Source organism: Alternaria triticimaculans, assembly GCF_023758025.1.
Source record: "Alternaria triticimaculans strain BMP 0046 chromosome Unknown scaffold_11, whole genome shotgun sequence".
In the NCBI taxonomy this organism is placed as follows: domain Eukaryota; kingdom Fungi; phylum Ascomycota; class Dothideomycetes; order Pleosporales; family Pleosporaceae; genus Alternaria; species Alternaria triticimaculans.
The window spans coordinates 861,362-880,801 of NW_026055968.1; the positions used below are offsets into that span (position 1 = coordinate 861,362).

A 19,440-nucleotide genomic window follows, 5' to 3' on the forward strand; every position below is an offset into this window, starting at 1 on the left:
CACTTTGCTCTTTCGAGTTGTTTGTGCATATACAGGTGCTTCTAGCGGTGGCGTTTGGTGGGCATGGGCATTTACTTGGAAGCTTTATCGTCATAGACTAGCTCATACCAAGGCTGTACCATATAGGAATGTGATATGACATCGATACATATTATTCATAAATCGCCAATTCCTTCCATTCCAACCACACATCCTTTCCATCTAAACCAGCCTACCACATGAAATCCTCCCCATCCCCAACCTCCAGTCCACTCATCCCCACCCCACTCCCATTCCCATTCCCACCCCCATCCTCCCCCTCCGGCACCAAACTCCCCACCCTCAAATCCCTCTCACAATAATGCATCTCCCTCTTAAACCGACACTTCTTGACCCCCCACCCCTCCCCCTCACTACACCCCTCTCTCTGACAATGATGTCCATAAAAACAGTCTCCCCGTCTACACGCCCCCTTCCTTGGACAAGGATTACACTTCACCACATACTCCAGCACTTGCCTCGCCTCGGGTTCTAGTTCGCTGTGGTCGAAAGGACAGTTTGGGGTTGTGCAGCGCTGTTGCAGGTGGAATGTGTTGCAGGGTTTCGCTTTGGCGAAGCGCGCGTTGTAGGTTTTCCAGGCGGGGGGTGCGGGCATGGGGAGGTGGGGGTCGAGGCGTTGGTGGGAGGTGTTTAGGGGGATGAAGCCCGGGATTGGGGCGGCGGGGAGGAGCGCGGATAGCGGTGTGGTATCCGGGTTGTTTCGTTGTGAGGATTGGGATGAGAGTGGAAGGGAAGGATAAGGCGCTCCGGAGGGTCCGCGTGGTGGTTGCGAAGATGTAGATCCCTTCATGTCGGAGTGAGTCTTGGGGATGTGGAGGAAGTTGCATTTGTTACCGAAGCGGCAATTTCCTTTTTGGAAGTATTTGCAAAGTTGTGAGTTGTTTTCCGGTTTCGAAGAACCGTTTTTGGCTGTTTGGGTGTATGCTGAGCGGTCTTCCCAGCCTACTCCTTCTTGGTCGAAGAAACTGTTGGATTCTACCGGAGAGAGGTCGCCGAAGGCAGAATCGCTCATGCTAAATGAGTCGTCTCGTCTCCACGATTCTTTGCGCGGAGTTGGTGTTCCGGGTGTGAGTATCGGTTTCTGTACTGCGGCTAGTGCCTTTTGTTTGGTTGCTGTTGATGGACCGCCTTTGATTGTAGGCACGGTGATGGGAAGTTCCGACCATCTAAAGACAGTCGGAAATTGCGTGACATTCAAGTTGAACTGGTGGAACTCCGAGTTCCATCCAGCGCCTTGGACAAGCGTAATCTTGTCACGTACACCACTGAAGGGTACGAGTTGAGATAGATAAGCCGGATCGTGGCAAGCGGCGTACAAGATATGGCTGCACGCTGAGTCTTCAGAGGCAATCTTGAACTGTTCCCTGATCTTGAATTTGGCGCCTTCTTCGTCTAGAGCATCAACGAAGTCGAAGAGGCTGATGGCTCGGGTGAATGCAGCGGAGAAAGGAGACAGCGATCGCTTTTCCAAACCGACGAGTTTAGATCTTGCGAGTTGCTTAGATAGATTTGTCAAGTCTGCGTAGATCTTGACATGTATGCGAGCGGATCGGGCCTGTGGAACGCTTTGTTGCAGGTACTTTTCTATGGCGTCGTTGAGCATACGAGCAGCGCGCATTCCGCCCTCTTCTTTGTCGCGAATAAATTCATCGTTAAACTGGAATTTGTTAGCGCGAAACTTGATCGTTGGGATGATACTGACGATGTAGTTGTTGCCGTCTATTAACACCAAGACGTATGGGATGCGAGCCGTTGTCGCCGCAGCTATGGTTGGTATAGGTATGCCTGGAGGCGCAGCGATAGTGCTCTTGCCTTTCTGTTCATAGGCTCTTTTTAGGTCTTTGTATTCGTCGAGTAGTTGCCCATACTCTCTAAGGAGGTTCTAAGCGGGGTTAGCGGATCGCGGACTACCTAAATAGTGAGGACATCTCGGTATTGACTTACTGTTAGATCATTTTGCCTGGCCTGATCATTGAGTTTGAACTGTTCCAGGTGCGTATCTAACGAGTCGATCTTTCCGTCGGCTAGCATCTTGATAGTAGCGCGTCGTCGGCGTTGATGGCGAACGCGTCGGTGCCTTGACGGGAAAGTCAGCCAATTGCTTCGGGCAAGAGATACCAATGGCAAATAACCCACGGCAATTGCGAGTCAAATCTCGAAGGGATTTAGGATATTCCCATATTCGCAAACAGTTAGCAAGTTGTTTCCGATGAAATCGCGTTGACAGCAAGCCATTCCGCGACGTGGGGCGGGGCTCCTGCTCCGCGTGTGCTAGCGCGGGTGCCTTAGCGTCAGGAGTCAGCTCCGCCTCCTTCACTACCTACATATCACGACTGCGGCGACCTGTATACTCCGCTTTTACGACCCTGACGTATCTGGTATGTGGAATGCTTACGGATGTTCGAACCCAGTGACGTCAGCAGCAGGTTACAGCCTTAACGTCTTGCCGGTATCTGAAGCTTGCGAGCGCTCAAAAAGTTCACAATATCGGAAAAGTTCTATGTTTTCACGATAAAATCACCTAAAGAACGAAAGCGCACTGACTAGGAAGCATCTTATTGTGGTTGGATCATTCAAAAGATCGGGATGAAGTAGAACACATACTCGAATGCACTCCAGCTTATGGACGAGATGACGAAGCGAAAGGCAGCTTATGATATTCTGCAAGAGAACGATGTCATTCAGGTCATCAAAAACCTTTACAAAGGGGCGTTTGCTCTTGGATCCGTCTGGGAAGGCTACGCGAATCTTTGGGAGCGGACAGAGAACCTAATTGATCACTCTGTCTCGCGAACTATATCTCTGGAGGAGGAATCATCTTGAGTTCTGCAAACTCTCCAAGCACCTCCCTGATAGCGTCATTTGAGTCCACGAACCCATGCCAGCCCATCTTCCGCGCCTTGTTCATTGTAAGATCCAGAGAAGAGCCCATCAAGCCACCGTCCGTAAAGCCAAAGATGCGATCGATATCCATATCTTGAAGCTTGTCTACCTTAAGACCATGTTTAGTAATGATCTCCTCCCATGCCTTTTGTACCTTCTTTTGCTTTGCCCAATCCGTCAGCGTGAACCGCACGTGTAGCTTTGCTGGTGGCCCAAAACCTCGCGGGGGCGGATCGTGCTTTGTGGTAATGACCGTGTAGGCACTGTCGTCCAGGCTGGGCGTCTCATAGCCGATGCCATACCAACTCGCGTACTTTGGCCAGAAATTACCCCACGTAAAGGTTGTACCGTCCATCGTGTTGAACTTTTCGTTCTTTGCCCCATCATTTAGTACAGCCCATTGCTCCATGTACGCATTCATCTTGCTGCTCGACATGCATCTGTTTGCTTCCCATGCTTGCAGGTCAGTTGGGAACTCAAGCTTCTCGCCTAAGTGTTTCTGCACACTTGCGTAGACGCCCAACGGAAAGACAAGGTTCATTGCGGCGTCTGGCACAGCGCCGAGGATGCCCGCTGGCATGCATACATTCCAGTCGATACCCTGCTTTTTGCAAAAGTCCCAGAGGAAGTCTTCTTGTGGGTGGTAGAAGTTGGGTTCGAGAGTGACGCGTGGTGCTGTTTCTTCCTGGGGAGTAGCTGCAGGGCCGAGATGGATACCGTAGTTCTTTGCGCCGGTCTGGAGCATGATGCGCTTTGGCTTGATGTTGGCTATGGGGAGAGCTTCGCAGAAGTTCTTGAGAAGGGCGGCTGCGGCAGGTTAGTTTCGTGGAATGGGAAGTTGTAAATCGGCCAGCACGTACTGTTCACCTTGCACATCTCCTCGGCGTCACTCCACAAGCCACCACCTTCTTTCGGCTTGACTTGCACGTACGAGTAGAAAAACACGTAGTCAGCTTTAACACCCTTCTCCTTCAGCACTTTCGCGATATCTTCTGAGTCCTGCAAGAAGTCCAGGGGTATGTGCTCGGCATTCTTCGGTAATCCATCTGGAATCGCGGGTGGTCGCCGTGACAAACAGTAAATCTTCGTCCATCGTTCGGGATCCTGCGCGAGCACACGCAGCATATAGTTACCAGAGATACCATTTGCCCCGGTTATAATCGCTGTAAGTCCTTTCAATGACGAGGGGTATACAGGTAGGCCATGGAAGATGCCTTTGCTTTCGACTAGCTGCTGATTGGACATTTTGGATGAAGCAGTGTAGAGGAAATGCGATGGAAAATGAAAAGAACGATACTGGGTTGCACAACAGTAGAATAGATGCTGTACTCGCTGATGCAGCGTGTTCGACAAATTGATGTCCACCTGTACAACCTCGGATCATGACGTATTGCGGGGAAGTGCAGCAAAGATCGATCTCGATAGCAGCAGTGCCGCACAACATACGGGTGGATACATGTATGACACATGCGATTCTCCAGTCGAGCAGAGCATGCTTCTGTCATAATTTTCGCGTAGTGTACGCATCTTCCACTATGATCTGTAGAACTGTCGGAATTGTGATAGCGCGTCTAGTCGCGTCGAGACAGCGCTCTGCGTTTGATCAGCGATCTTCAAAGAGAAGATACACGCTCCCATACTACTGATGTGGTAGTAACATGTGATACCGTGCAATAGAGGGTAGACATTGTGGAAGAGAAACCGAAGCGCGTACCAGGTGCGCGTTTGGGTCGGAGCCTTAGCGCCGCGCTAAGCAGGGCTGATTGCCACGACTGCTACGCGACATTACACCTACACCTTTTGCCACAACGACGCCCGATATTGACGCGATTGGGATCCATCTCTTGAAAGTATACATCGCAATATATCTATTGGTGCTGTTTGATGCGGCTTGCTTCCTCGGTCCTCAGCCTTCTAACACGCACGATCCAGCCAAACGAACGTCCGCAGCTCACCACATTTTCAAAAGGGTGATCCACGGAGTCTAATGTTTGGGATGACCTGTCCACTTCCATACATCAGTTAATATTCTTCCTCTTCATCCCCGTTGGAAGATTGTGGCATTTCAGCACTAGAGGCCAGCTCCTGGGTCAACCTACCGCTCGTGATTCCTACATTGCGACGAAGTGCTCGTTCGCAATAGCAGTTACCGTCTCGCATCTCTGGTGGAAATCTTCCGTGATACCAAATTTGGCCCAGCACACCATTCGATTTTGCCAATACGTACAGTCTGGGGAACGGCGTGGCTCAAAAGGCCTGGCAGGCGCGCCTGGTCGACACTGCCGCTTGCATTTTATAAAGCATTACGACAATCCCTAGCGCGATGCTCCAAGCAACCACCCGGCCGCATAATACTTCCGGTGTGAACAGAGGTCAACATAAGCACGGTAAAACCATGGAAAAGGACATATCAAAGCTTGTAGCCGTTCCTAATATCGCTTTCAGGCCAAAAGAGCCGCAAGTCTCACCGACGGACCAAGGTATACCAGAAACCTCCCGGAATAATGATACCTCCGAGAGTGACCCAGCTGACATTGCATGGGATTATGATGTATACGCCGCGCCTTTCGTCCCGCCAGGTCTCCAAGCAATAAACACCGAAGCGGCTACTATCATCAACACAAGGCCTAGGCATTGGATCGACTTTGAGCATTACGTGCATACATTTACCGGAACAAGCTTCGTACTTCCACCCTACTCGGAAGTGGAAGATCACACAGTCAGAACAGGAGCGGATTTTCCTACGCCGCTCAACGAGTCTAGCTATCTGCAACACTTCAACATATCGGCCGCCATAGAGCGTGTAGCGAAGGAGAAAGAAAACGAATCATACGCGATGTATCAAGTCCCACTCTGGCAATACCAAGACCTGTGGTGCCTTTTGGTGCCAGGACTAAGAGAAGATAACCCACACATTGAAATGGGCGACGTGCTTCAGATACGTCAACTGTATGTTAACGAAACAGGAGCCTTGACTTTGATGCCAAACTATGTGGATGATTACCAATTCGGATACATGGGATCTCCTTCAATAGCATTCAGGCCCTGGACAGGCGTACAGCACAATGCCGCAGTTTTCGGTGTCAACCGTGCGCAAGAAACAGTCTATTTCAAAGGAGATGGTCTCTGTCCACCGGCATCGCCTATGCGCATGTTCGCTAACGTCGTCATTCCACTGAAGTTCAACATCCTCCAGAGCCGGCGAAAAGCTTTGGCACACCTCAGCTCCGAGCTAAGACTCGTCGGCTTCTCCCCGCGGACATTTAGCTACCCATCCTCGAACGGCAGGCTGAATCATTTTGGCGAATCGCCCGGTGTCAAGTATGCCACACTCCACGCCGACGCCACGAGAGCCGCATCTCACGATTCTCATAACGATTGGAGTCTCCGAATCCTGTTTCCTGATGAAGCTCATGGCGAAGTTCAAACTACACTGCGCAAAGTACCCCATCGCAAGCTTTTCGATCGCGCTGTCAACTACGAACAAGCGCATGCTGTCAACGATATATGTACCAACGTGTATGGGACTGTGCCTTACTTGATCAGTGGACCGCCAGGTAAGGGAACAACTGTACGAATCGCATCCAAGACATACACTAACCTTAACAGGTACAGGAAAGACAAAGACTCTGGTAGAGACGGCAATGCAACTGTTAAACACTACAGATGTCGCACACATGCTGATATGCGCTCCATCGGAGGCTGCGGCGGATACACTCGCCCTCAGACTGAAGGAATATCTCTCACGAAAAGAGCTATTTCGACTTAACCGACCAGGAAGGGCTGATAATGAGGTACCACGGGAGCTGTTGCAGTACTGCCATATCGAGAACGACATGTTCTGTCTACCACCATTCCGGGAACTCATGGCTTTCAACATCGTAGTAACCTCTTGTCAAGACGCGGCGATCCTGGCAGACGCGAGATTGACCAACAATGATCTCTGGACTATACAAAGAAATATGTCATCAGCTTTCAACCCAGACGACCAAATCCCCAATCCGAAGCTACATTGGAGCGCCCTACTCATAGACGAGGCAGCCCAAGCTACTGAACTAGACGTCTTGCCTGCCATTAGCGTTGTGTGCCCGCCTTTCACGTATCCGACCACATCGCCCCAACCACGCGTAGTGATGGCAGGAGATGAGAAGCAGCTGGGGCCACGAACTGCATCCCGTAACCTTCTAGTACGCAGGTCCTTGTTCGCCCGGCTCTTTCAACGACCGCTATACGAGAACCACCCTCTCTCACGCTCAAAGATCAAGCCATCATCTGGCCCACCAGTACTGAAGCAGTCAATGTTACCGATCACATACCCACCATTCACGTTACTAGTCCGAAACTACCGTTCCCACCCCGCCATCCTCAGCGTACCAAGCGCTCTCTTCTACAACAACACCCTAATCCCAGAGGCTCCTCTGCCAAACACCCCACTCCAACAGTCCAATCTCTGGCGCGGCCGCAAGTGGCCCGTCCTCTTCATCCCGCACACCGGCCTCGACGAAATCGAACGCGACAACGGCGGCTGGTACAACATCTCCGAAGCGCGCATCGCCTGCAACATCGTCCAAACTCTCCACCGCTATTCCTCCGTCAAGCAATCAGATATATGCATCATGTCGCCCTTCGCCGCACAGGTCAAACTCCTTCGTTCAATGATCCGTTCATCCGAGTATGGCAGAGGCGCAGGACTGTGGGACGTCAACATCGGTCCGTTGGAAGCTTTCCAAGGACTCGAGAAACGCGTCGTTGTACTGTGTACAACAAGAGCAAGAAAGAGGTTTCTGGCCAAAGACGAAAAGGCGGGCTTGGGTATCGTGGGTGGAGGCAGGAAGATGAACGTCGCCCTGACGCGAGCGAAAGAAGCGCTGTTTGTGATAGGGAACGTTGAGGTTTTGGAGCAAAATCAGCATTGGCGGCAGTGGATGGCGTTTTGTTGGCGGAACGGGTTGGTTGGTGATGAGAAGGGGGGTTGGGATGGGAGTACATTGGGAGGAGATGGAGATGAGGTTAAGATAGGTGTGCTGGAGAAAGCGCTGATTGCTAAGGAAGATCAGGAGAAGCATAGGGGGAGGGTGTTGGGTAATGGGGCGGGGATCCAGGATGTGAGCGAGTATGATGCTTGGGTTGAGAGTTTGAGGGAGACGCTTGGGGAGGGGGATGAGGAGAATGGAGAGGGATTGGGAGAGGAAAGATATGAGGAGGCTGAAGGGGAGGCTGCTGTAGAGGGTGATAATACTATCGCTGGCGCTGAGGAAGGAGAGGTTGTGATGAGGACTAGCACTTTAGTGTCCAACCCTTCTGACGACGTTTACGGCTTGGAGCGGGAACCTGCCCACCCTGGAGGAGCGAGAAAGTGAGAAGGCGTAGGGTAGTCTACGCTTGTCACTGTAGTACTACTGCATGTAGAACTCTGTACGATTAACACAAATTGTTGGCAAGTTGCATTTGTCTAATACCGTAGAATTCGATGTACGAACGACATTCTGACGTTCGTTACGGGGTATCAATATGTCTAGTAAACATACTCCAACTCCTCAAAGGCCAAGCACGTTCGGCACCATGACCTATACTCCCCACGCCAAGTTACCATGCAATACCAGAACGCCTTTTCCTGCCCCTAAACTACCTAACCGATGATACCGATCCCGCTCCCAAGCAACTCAGCGAAAGACGCTATTCCACCAGATCCCAAGACGCATCAAACCTCTATCCCTGGAACAAAAAGCCCCTCAGCGCATTCTCAACCTGCTGATCGTCGTATCCCTGACCTTGCAGCTGTTGAACCATCTGCTGCTGCTGAGCCATGCGTTGTGCTTGCTGCATAACACCATTCGCACCACCATACACCCCTTCCATCTGTGCCTGAGGCACGTGTGCTGCATACGAGCGAGACGGATCGTTCGAAGAACCACCAGACATGGACATAGGCGGACCCACAGAACCAGAACCAGAGCCAGAACCAGCGCCAGAACCTCCACCATTCACACTCCCGCTCATACTACCCGGCGGCCTGTTATACGCGTTCTTAGGCGGACGACCCATACCAGAGTAAGTAGGTGGAGGAACAGGTTGGCCCTTAGCCAGCGCCGCCTTCTCCCTATCCCTCTTCTTTTGCTGTACGAGCGTGCCCTTGACACCCCTGAGGTACTTCATCGCCGCATCGACAAGCTCTTTCTTTTCGGGCGAGTTCTTAAGCGCCTCGAGCATCTCGCGGACTTGGGTTTCGGATTTGATGTGTGGGCAGGTGCGCGAGTGGCCGAAATGGGCTAGACCGCAGAGGTTGCAGTGCTCGACGCCGGCGGCTTTGAGCTCGCAGGCGCCTTGGGGGTGGTTCTTGTGGCAGGCGGGGCAGATGCGGTTGCCGAATGAGCCGTAGGTTGGTTCGAGAGGGTTGCGGATGGGGATGGTTGCACGTTCGAAGGGTTTGACTGTGACTTCGTTAGTCTTTGGGGCTTGTGGCGATGATTCTGGTGGTGGTGTAGAGAGATCGACGAAGGCGGCTGGTGGGCGAGGTGATGACGCTTGGCCTGAAGAGGCGGTTGAGTGAGTTGGTCCACCACTGCTGGGACGCGTCGAGAGCTCAAGTCTCATTCGAGTACCGCCTTTCGGTGGTGAGATTTTCACCGGCTTCAATGGCGACCTGACAGCTCTTGCACCACCCTTCTTAGGCGTAGTTTGTGAAGGAACAGGTGCAGTGGGGGATTTTGACGAAGGAACTTGAGACGCACCTGCGCCATTCTGCTTGTACAGCGAAGAGCTGGCGTTGTTTGTTGTACTGCGATGGCGAACGTGACCCAGCTCCTTGGCGGCATTAACATCCTCATGACCAGGCTCAGGCTCGCTTTCGTCTTCAGACTCGGCCTGGAAGTCAGTATCGCTTTCGGAACCTGTCTTGGCTTTGCGCTTCCTGCTCGGCTTCTTCATTGGTGAGGGCGGTAATGCGGATTCCTCGCGTCGATCGTCTCCTGCAGCGGATGCTGCATCGGCGTCTTTTGGATCTATCACGTAATCGACAGTCTGCACGATGTTAGCACTATTCTAATGGATGACAAGACATTGCGTACTTGTTTAGCCCGCCGTCCTCGACCCATAGCCTCCGCCTTTGCAAGTGCCTCAGCGGCTGCGGCGGCTTGTCGTTCCTTCAAGATCTTGTCCCAGACACCTGGATCTGGAGCAACTTCCTCTTCCACCGTGTCGAAGTCGTCCTGTAATGCGCCTTTCTCGTTGACCCAGATACGGGCAAAGCCAAACTGAGATTCCGCGGAGTCATCGTCACCAGTCCGTGTATTCTCAATCTGGCTACGATCGAGTAGCTTGTCGATAGAGGCGTCGTCGTACCGGATGTCGTGGTCGGCATCGTCGTCTTTGAAGAGCTCCGCCGCGCCATGCTTGAGTATCGACTCGACATCCTCGTCCTCGGGATCATCTCGGTCCAGATCCTGAACAACGACCTTGTCAAGGGCCATCTTCTTCTTACCCATTTGCATGATCTTCTCTTCTACAGACGCTCGAGTAGCCAGCTGAAGACACAGCACCTTCTTCTTCTGACCGATACGATGAGCTCGAGCAATGGCTTGAAGATCTTGATGAGGATTCCAATCAGGATCGAGTATGATGACGGTGTCAGCGGTTGCAAGATTGATGCCTACACCACCAGCGCGTGTGGAGAGAAGGAAGGCGAAGAGCGGCGAGTCGGGTGCGTTAAACTGGTCGATGCGCTTCTGCTTCTCGAGCGAGCCCATGGTACCGTCTAAGCGCTGGTACGGGAGTTGCATACCGTCCAAAAAGTCTTCGATGATGTTGAGCATGTCGAGGAACTGACTGAAGATGAGCACGCGATGACCGCGTTCCTGAAGCTTCGGAAGCAAGGTCTCGAGAAGAGAGAGCTTGGCAGAAGCCTCGACGAGATTGCGATGAGAGACTGCGGCAACTTCGCTTCGCTCTTCAATCTCTCTGCTATAGACGAATGGATGGCAAAGACACTTTCGTAGCTGCATAAGAATATTGCTCAAGTTGGCACGTTCTTGCTGCTTTAGCTGCTTGTCGGAGGTGAAGAGAGCTTTGAGTAGTTCCGGACTCTTGGACAAGATAGACTTGTAGACTTGCTTCTGGAGATGGCTCATGGAGATAGGGAGAATGATCTGACCCAAAGGCGGGAGGAACGTCAGAACCTTGGCCTTGGTACGTCGCAGAATGAAGGGTCGGATCTGGTCATGAAGCTCTCGAATATTGTCCGCTGTCATCTCAGCGTACTGCTCCTCAAGCGCAGCAGCATCGATAGTGTCGTCGAGAAAGTGCAGCAAGTTGAAGAGCTCACGGGCGTTATTCTGCAGCGGCGTACCAGTCAACAAAAGACGGAACGGCGCGCGAACTGCTGTGAGAGCTGTATACAACTGGGACTTGTCGTTCTTCAAGCGCTGGCCTTCGTCAACGACGAGACCTGCCCAGCTAACACCCCTGAAGAACCTCCTGCAGTTGTCATCGGCGGCTGCGTCGTAGGAGGTTACGACGATGTGGCATCGCAAGTCTTTTGTCTTCTCGGGATACATCTCGTACTGGTAGGCCATCTCACGAGCTTTGGCGGACCCGAAGTAAGCCACCACGCGAAGAGACGGCGCCCATTGCTTGATCTCTCGTCGCCAATTGGCACATGTCGAGTTGGGGACTACAATCAGGAAGGGGAAGCAGTTGTGCTCTTGGATGAGGGTCGCCATAAAGGCAATGACTTGAATCGTCTTTCCGAGACCCATCTCGTCGGCGAGGATGGCGTTCTTCTGGTCGTACCACTTGTAGTAAAGCCAGTTGAGACCCTCCAGCTGATACTTCATCAGCTCACCACCAACAAGGTTATCAGGCTGTTTCTCTCGCTCAAGTTTGGCGAATGATGTGCTGCGAGCCTTTTCAATGCGTCCTTTGAGTGGTCCTTGCTTGGGAATCTTGACGTAGCGGCCGGCCACCCAGTCGTTGTAAGCAGTGACAAAGTCAAGCCACCTGTCACCGTCTTCTGGGGTTGGTACGCTCTCCCATACTGTATCTTCGTAGCCGAGTCCTTTGTACTTGATGAGCGCCTTGTCAACTTCCTTGATACGAGCTTTGTCAATCTCTTCACTACGGACTTCGACATAGCTCGTGTACTTGATGTCGAGGACAATATCGATACGGAGGTACTCTTCGGGGATGGCGTCTTCGGTTCGCATCTTCGGTCCGTCCTCGCGCTTAAAGAAGGCCTTGCGCTGGACTGCAGCCGTGACACCCCAAGTCCAGGCTCCGGAGTGCCATGCGGATCGGAAGTAGGACTCGTTCTCCCACTTGATCAAGTACTGCTTATCGTCTTCGCAAACGAGTTCACATGGTGTACCCGGACGGTATGTCTCAACATCCGATGGGCGCCAAGCGATGATACCGCCTACCTTCTGATCGAAAGTCTCGTCGCACTCCTTGCAGAGCCATTTGCCAGAGTACTCGCGGAAACGCTCATCTGCCATCTCCTCGTCGTCGCGATTGACGTCCATAGCGTACTGCGACATGGGTGGTAGATGATGGTAATGCCAGGCACGAGAGCACTTAGTGCAGCGGAACATGACGTTGTTGGGATGATTGACAAGCTCAGAAGGTACGTCGACGACTGGATCATGGCCGTCGTTTTCCTCGCGCTCCTTCATCTCCTGCTGTGTGGTTTTGCGACGTCTAAAGGGTCGACAGGAAGGACCCGAGATAGCGCAATCCTGACATCTGGATAGATCGGGAGCAGTTGCGTCTTTCTTCTTGTAGAAATTGATGCACCTCTTGCATTGTAGAACGAACTCCTCGTCTCCAATCTTGGTGACTAGATGATCACGAGTGGAGCGGTTGCCCAAGCAGTTCTTGTGGTAAGCCAGTGAGCAGCCTTGACAGTAGACCAGAGGCGCAACATTGGGGCCATCGAAGCAGACTTCGCAACCCCCAGCGTGTCGCGCACGAAAAGGGTCACTTCGGGGTAGATTCGGAAACACTTCTCGGACGACTGAGACCTTCTGTGCAACCACTTTCGGAGCCGAGTCGGATCGATAGACGTCGTTGATACCCGCTTCCTGCATGTTGTTTGTAGCACGTGTTGCCCGATCAGATTGTCGGACTCCCGCTCGGGGTATCTTCTCAGGCTTTCCAGCACGCAGAGGACGTCCCTTACGTTTGCGACCTGGTAATAGATCTGAACGGAGGATGTCCGAGGCGCTGGACTCGTCTGTGGTTCCATCTTCCGAGTCTTCGTCTTCATCCTCGTTGTCGTTGGCGTTTGTTCGAATCGGCTGTCTTGTTGAACGTCGTGTGGGTTGTTGTACGACTTTGCGACGCCGACCCTTCCGCTTCTTGCCGGCGTCTTCGGAGTCTTCTTCACTTGTGGAGAGCGCAATGAGATCGCTGTTCTCTGAGCGACCTCTTGCTGGACGTCCTCGACGGGCTGCGCGCCTCAAGCCTTGTGAGCGGCCATTGCGACGACCTGGTGAATCGGAGGCAAGCTCGTCTTGATCGTCATCTTCGGAAGAAGAGATGGGGAAGTTCGAGATATCCACAAAGCCTTCGTGATCAGCCTTGCCTGCGCGGTTACGAAGTCTCATGTCGTCGTCGCTACCGGTCGGGTTTGGATCGTCGTCGGGTTGGAAGGTTTGTAGTGCCTCTGGGCCACCGTTGAGTTCGAGGAGCTCTTCGAAGGTGATCTATAGACACTTAGTAAGATACTTCGAATAGATAGTTGTAGAGAAGAAGGACTCCAAGCAGAGGTGGTGCTTATATAGCGGGACCAACTGCACCCGGCGCGAGGGCTGCCTTTACCGGTAAAAGTAAGGGAATTCGAGACATCCGAGATATAATCACTCACCTGTTTGACGCGGTCACCTGACAGCCTGACCTCGTAAATCATCTCGCCCTTCCTCCCAGCGAACTCGCGCAGGACCTTCTCCACTTCATCTTGAGGCTCATAGTACTTGTACTCGGCCTTCTTCACTTTCGCTGATGGTATCCGAACGCACACCGCCCGGCGCTTGCGAGGAGGGGTATCGATATGCATAGTGAACTCTTCGTCCATATCGTCTGGCATTGACATTGTAGCGGGGGAATCAGACGCTTCCCTTGTAGGCGCGGGGCGGGGAGTACTCAGGGCCGCGTTTGCCTTGGGCCCTGGTGGCGGCTTCTTCTTGAACGCCGCCATAAGCGCCGCGCCATCTTCGTCGCTAGTCATCTTGCGGTCTGCGATGCGTTCGTCTAGTGTGGTGCGTGATTGCGGGACGGCTCTTTTGGCAAGGGATCTATGTCGACAGCATCTGATGGGCCCGACTCGGTCGAGGGGTGCAGAAATGAATTAGGACAAGGTTCGATATCCTTGGCAGGTACAATGTACAGCTTTGAAATGCGGGATGAGTGGGGAATGGGGATGCAGTCGCGCTGCTGTACCGTGGTTTCCGTCGCGTCTCGGTGAACGATGATAGCGCCCAAACGCCAGACGCGTGACTTCGCGTCCCGCGCTTGTCATCTTAGTGCGAACGCCTGGCTTGGCAATCAGGAACTTTTTGTCGCATCTCTTTTGCGCTGGTTACGAGTCCAGTCTCAAATTCCACCACTACTGTCCGATTGACCTTGTTATGGTTTATTCTTGCCTATCTAGTAGCACGCTACTACGCTCACGCCAATTGGTCATCCCACGCACCTTCCTCCGCTACAAATCCATTACTGCCGCCATCGAGAGGGGCAGGCAGGGTGGACCAGATCGACCCTTCCGACCGCGGACACGAAACGACCGCAACGATGAAGGAGATGAACCGGTGAAGAATCGCCGTCAGACTCGCCGTGAGGCACGGTTCGAGAAATTTGGCCGTCCTCGTGAGGATCCAGAACCAAATTTCGGTGATCGCTCGACTGTAGCACCTCGCAGTAGCAGATTTGGACGTATACCCCGCGATGACGATGCGCCGAGTCGGTCCAAGGAAGAGCGACCGAGCGGCTTTGGAAGAGATCGATCGAGTGGTTTTGGAAGAGAACGATCAAGTGATCTGGGAAGAGAACGACAAGGCGGGTTTCAACGAGAGCGACAAAGCAGCTTTGGAAGAGATGCGCGCGGAACGGGAGTCGAGCAGGGCTCGCACCGCCCCAGCGAGGCACAAAAAGAATATGAGAGACAGTATGGCGAGAAAAAACGATCTCCGCACAGGCTTGATCCAGAGGGGAGACGAAACGGGGATATACACCCACAAAGAACTTTCCGACGCTATGATGATGGCGATAGGCCCCGGCCGCGTATGACAAATGATCGCAGCGACTTACGGAAACATAGGACAAATGATCGCAACGACTCACGGAAACAGAGACCCGAGAGAAACTGGAGGGACGACAGGGCACCTTCATACACGCCCCGCACTCGCGATGTAGCAGAAGAAGGTGTCACTGAAGCACGATCCTCCCAAAGGGGTGATGACGCAGCATCATACAGTCCGCGAGCTCGGGATGAAAATGACCGTTCTTTCGAACCGCGATTCTCTCACAGACCGGATTCGAAGGGCGCCAGAAGAGAACGTCATGGCCGAGAGTCGTCTGATGCCGGCACGGAGCCACAAAAGCCTTCCGTGCGAGGACCAGAGTCACTCCCTTACACGACTGCCGCTTCAGAGTTCGTATACGGGTATGGGAGCGTGGTAGCTGCGATCAAGGCGGACCGGCGAAAATTCTACAACCTATATGTACACTCACGAGGTGCAAGTAGAGAAGGCCTCATGTCTCGTATCAGGTCGCACAAACTATTCCCAATCACACAAGAAGTTGGAGATGAGTATATGCGCGCTTTGGACAAAGCAAGTAGTGGTCGACCTCACAACGGGGTAATTCTCGAGGCATCGCCTCTGCCCGTCCCTCCCATTACCGAACTGAAAACGGCTTCTCTCGAGGATGAGAGCTTCAGGGTCACACTTGATAGCCAAAGCGCTGAAGACGTGCTCGTTAACGGCAAGCAAGAGCTATACTCGTACAAGTCGGGAGGATGGAGACACCCACTGATCCTCTACGTGGATGGAGTAGTAAGTACAGCAATACCGTCTATACGATGATAGCTAACAACGACAGGTCGACGAAGGCAATCTTGGGGCTATTGCACGCTCAGCCTATGTCCTGGGTGCGGACGCCATCATCACGCCGACCCACCATACCGCAAACTGGAGCCACATCGCGGTCAAGGCCTCGGCCGGTGCCGCTGAAGCCATTCCGCTTTTCAAGGTCGGAGACCCAACCGACTTCCTAAAAAAGAGCGCGGGTGCAGGGTGGTGCATCTACGCGAGCGACGCCATTCCGCCTGCGCCCCCAAGTCTCTCTTCAGCCGAAGACGCACCCGAGCCTGGATCCAACAAAGTAGTTTACACTATTTCGCAGGGCAGGAAACGTCTTCCCGCCGACCACAGCCCAGTTGCCGAGCACCCCACAATCCTCATGATGGGTGCTGAGGGCACTGGATTGAAGACCAGTCTGGTCAACCTGGCGAGATACAAGGTCGGAATCCCCCATGGCCGCGAGGCCAACGAGGTCGGAGTCGACAGTTTGAATGTCAGCGTTGCGGCGTCGATACTCTGCTACGAGATGCTGCAGAAGCCGAGGACACAGCCTGAGCGAAATCCCGAGAACGTTGTCTTCTAGACCGTTACCCATTCGAGGAACACGTCTTCTGTACTATATGTATACTTTTAAAGCTCCATTGTAAGCTTACAGGCTGGACATGCCAACCTTAGACTGGCAGGTGGTCCAATGGCCTTCAACGACGTGCGTCGTTATCAATTCGCTCTCTCCTCCGTGCGAGGCATGCGCCGTTGCAGCACTAATCGTCCAATGATAGATGCAGGCCAATATGGTAGCTGCATGATGCTGCAGTGCGGAGTGCATCCACTAGGTCCTTGCCGACTACCTAGCTCAGCGCCTCTTATCACCGAGGCCTCCCTAGCCCAGCAAGAATAGCTTTATAGCGACATTAATCGTGAGGCTTAAAGCGGTGAGGCAAATTTCAAATGACCATTGCTGTACTCGCGTCCAGCTGGTACCGCGATTTACCATTCCAATATCGCATCGGCCCCACGTGTTCGCTACAGTTCGCATACCGGTGGGCTGACGCTGATCGGTGGTGTGGCTGGTGTGCGTGACCAGATCCTTATCAGTGTATGCAACTGCCAATCCATCATCCCATCCAAAAATGCCTCGTACCTGTGACACGCAAAGATTTGGAGTCGGAGGATACTGGGAAGTTCACAAGACTTGACAAAAGTTTAAGTTTCAAGGAAGTAGCAGAGCCTAGGATCATGCCATGTCCATCACGACATGATCGGCGATCGGAGCATAGCGCAAAGCTCAACATGGGATTTGACACCGCTTTTCCGAAATGCGATGCAGTGTTTGCGCCATCCGAAGCGATGAATCCTTCGCGCTCGCTTGGTGAAGGGGACATGTCGTATAACGTATATGCGTGAAATGAGAATGTGAACACCGTGACACTGGCTATACCCACAACGCGCTACGCGCTATCAGTAGGTGGTGTCGAGAGAAAAGTCCTAGCGGTGAAGTGAAGCTAGGGGCGCGTGGGGAAAGGCGTCCAAGCGCCCCTGTCGTCATGGAGCACACGCCTCGCCATACCACGATCCTCCCCCTCCTAGCGCGATTCCAGACGGGAGAGCAGCGTTTTTCACGCCCACCCATCAGCCAACTCGCACCCATATCATGGTGTCGCTCTGACCCCGTGTAGCCCCGGCTGAATCCGTCCTCCCCGCACCTGCGCCTGCCCTCAGTCACCTGGCGACTGTTTATCTATTCGCTCGGTCGCGCCTGCCAACCCACCCTTTGTACTCAACCGCCGCCTAGAGTTAGAGCCTCTCCGTCCTGCACGCACGCTGCAACTGCACGCCTCACACCTAATCGCGCATCCCGCCGCATCATAAACCCCGCAACTCCTCCCTCTGCGCCACCGTCTCGATTCGACACGAGATTCGAGGCGAAACTTCTCACCACCCGCTGAGACAGTAATTACACATCCACCATGACGCGAAGAATTGTATATGGCGTGGGGCTCATCCTCACTCTGGCCTGTAAGAGACGATGATAATGCCGCTACAAAGGAAAATGAGACTGACTGCGCAGGCACCATCATGACCATCGCCAGTATCTCGATGCCGCGATGGGTCAGCTACAGCCCCGACGGCAAGCGCGAATACTCGTACGGCCTCCACAGTCGCTGCTCCGCCGTCACGGGCACCTGTGTCCCCTTCCCCAAGATGAGCGACTGCACAAAGGACCCGTCCTTCTGCAACATGTGGCGGACAGTCGGTTTCCTGACCTCCTTCGGCGTCGTCGTCGAGCTATGCGCCATCGTCTCCTTCATCGTCATCATCTCAGGCGGAGTCCAGCGCCGGGCCGCAGGCTGGCAGGTCGCCGTTGGCGTCCTCTCCTTCAGCGCCATCGTCCAGTGCGCCGGCATGGCCATAGTGGTACGTGTCTTCCCCCGCGTTTTCCCTGCTTCCTGCAGGGTCCCATGCCCATCGCAGAAGCAAAGCATGCTAACAGTCACACGCCCAGGCCTTCCTCTTCGACCACGACGAGCGCTTCTGGTCCGGCTGGCACCTCGACCTCTCGTGGACCCTCTGCACCGCCAGCTGGACCATCCTCTTCCTCACCTCCGTCGCCATCGCCGTATCCGCCTTCTACCTCCCCGTCGAAGGCGACTACGAGCTCATCCCAGAAGAATACTACGGTCCGCCAGACGATCGGTAAGGGCACACATACATCTACATCCACATCGCACATTGCGTATCTCGCTGTTGTGCAAAAAAGAATCGTTTTAATTTGGGTGTGTAGGCTTCTTTCGCGTATCTCGGCTTGGGACAACGGCTTCAAAGGCCCCGACTCGGGCATGCAGTATAGTTACCAGCGCGACCAGGATTCCATGAGCGATGTTGTTAGTATTGCGGCGAGTAGCATTGCGCCTAGTGATCGCATGAGGAGGGGGAGCAGTATTGCGCCTAGTAATCGGAGGGAGAGTGATGCGAGGAGATAGGTGGAAAATGAACGGAAATGAAGCGGTACGGTCATGAACGACGATATCGCGGGCATATGCATAATGTGGTGGGACTGGGATGGGGGAGTCGGAGGCATATCTTTATCACTTTTGGCGACAGTTTGTCTGGTTTGTGTTGCGCTTTTTTGCGAGCTTTGTCTTGTTTTGTTTGAGTATTTGCTTTTTTTGGTCTACGATACCCTACTGCCATCCACCGGTGGTTGGGCATATATCTTCTCAGCTAGTCTGGATATCAAAATGTTACAAAATCTTCAACTGAGATAATGATCGCCCTTAGCTACTCGCAACGACGCCCAGAGCTCGCTAGTACAACTACGTGTCCAACTACCTGTCGATGGTGAGACTCAGGTTTAGTGGATTGCGATCACAATGAATTCTGAAATCTTAGCTTGATAACTCAAGTTACACTACAATTATGTGCTGCTGCCATCTTTCAGAGGGAGAGA

At 53.1% G+C, this 19,440-nt stretch overlaps 6 protein-coding genes across 6 annotated transcripts; 3 read left to right on the forward strand and 3 right to left on the reverse strand.

Moving 5' to 3' along the window:
- Positions 1–71: 71 nt before the first annotated feature.
- On the reverse strand, positions 72–2,070 carry J4E78_007442 (uncharacterized protein; the record flags this gene model as incomplete). The annotated part of the gene is made up of 3 exons (XM_049368048.1): positions 72–113; positions 479–1,921; positions 1,984–2,070. The coding sequence occupies 3 exons, from the start codon at positions 2,068–2,070 to the stop codon at positions 72–74; spliced, it is 1,572 nt and encodes a 523-aa protein (XP_049220369.1).
- A 763-nt stretch (positions 2,071–2,833) lies between these two features.
- J4E78_007443 (uncharacterized protein) lies at positions 2,834–4,167 on the reverse strand (the record flags this gene model as incomplete). Its single annotated transcript, XM_049368049.1, has 2 exons — positions 2,834–3,729; positions 3,783–4,167. 2 exons carry the CDS (start codon positions 4,165–4,167, stop codon positions 2,834–2,836), a joined length of 1,281 nt encoding a protein of 426 aa, XP_049220370.1.
- Positions 4,168–5,317: 1,150 nt separating this feature from the next.
- J4E78_007444 (uncharacterized protein) lies at positions 5,318–8,282 on the forward strand (the record flags this gene model as incomplete). The annotated part of the gene is made up of 2 exons (XM_049368050.1): positions 5,318–6,479; positions 6,538–8,282. 2 exons carry the CDS (start codon positions 5,318–5,320, stop codon positions 8,280–8,282), a joined length of 2,907 nt encoding a protein of 968 aa, XP_049220371.1.
- Positions 8,283–8,631: 349 nt separating this feature from the next.
- J4E78_007445 (uncharacterized protein) lies at positions 8,632–14,140 on the reverse strand (the record flags this gene model as incomplete). The annotated part of the gene is made up of 3 exons (XM_049368051.1): positions 8,632–9,942; positions 9,990–13,619; positions 13,781–14,140. 3 exons carry the CDS (start codon positions 14,138–14,140, stop codon positions 8,632–8,634), a joined length of 5,301 nt encoding a protein of 1,766 aa, XP_049220372.1.
- A 926-nt stretch (positions 14,141–15,066) lies between these two features.
- On the forward strand, positions 15,067–16,575 carry J4E78_007446 (uncharacterized protein; the record flags this gene model as incomplete). The annotated part of the gene is made up of 3 exons (XM_049368052.1): positions 15,067–15,192; positions 15,261–15,965; positions 16,012–16,575. 3 exons carry the CDS (start codon positions 15,067–15,069, stop codon positions 16,573–16,575), a joined length of 1,395 nt encoding a protein of 464 aa, XP_049220373.1.
- Positions 16,576–17,959: 1,384 nt separating this feature from the next.
- On the forward strand, positions 17,960–18,973 carry J4E78_007447 (uncharacterized protein; the record flags this gene model as incomplete). The annotated part of the gene is made up of 4 exons (XM_049368053.1): positions 17,960–18,008; positions 18,061–18,407; positions 18,496–18,686; positions 18,775–18,973. The coding sequence occupies 4 exons, from the start codon at positions 17,960–17,962 to the stop codon at positions 18,971–18,973; spliced, it is 786 nt and encodes a 261-aa protein (XP_049220374.1).
- Positions 18,974–19,440: the final 467 nt, after the last annotated feature.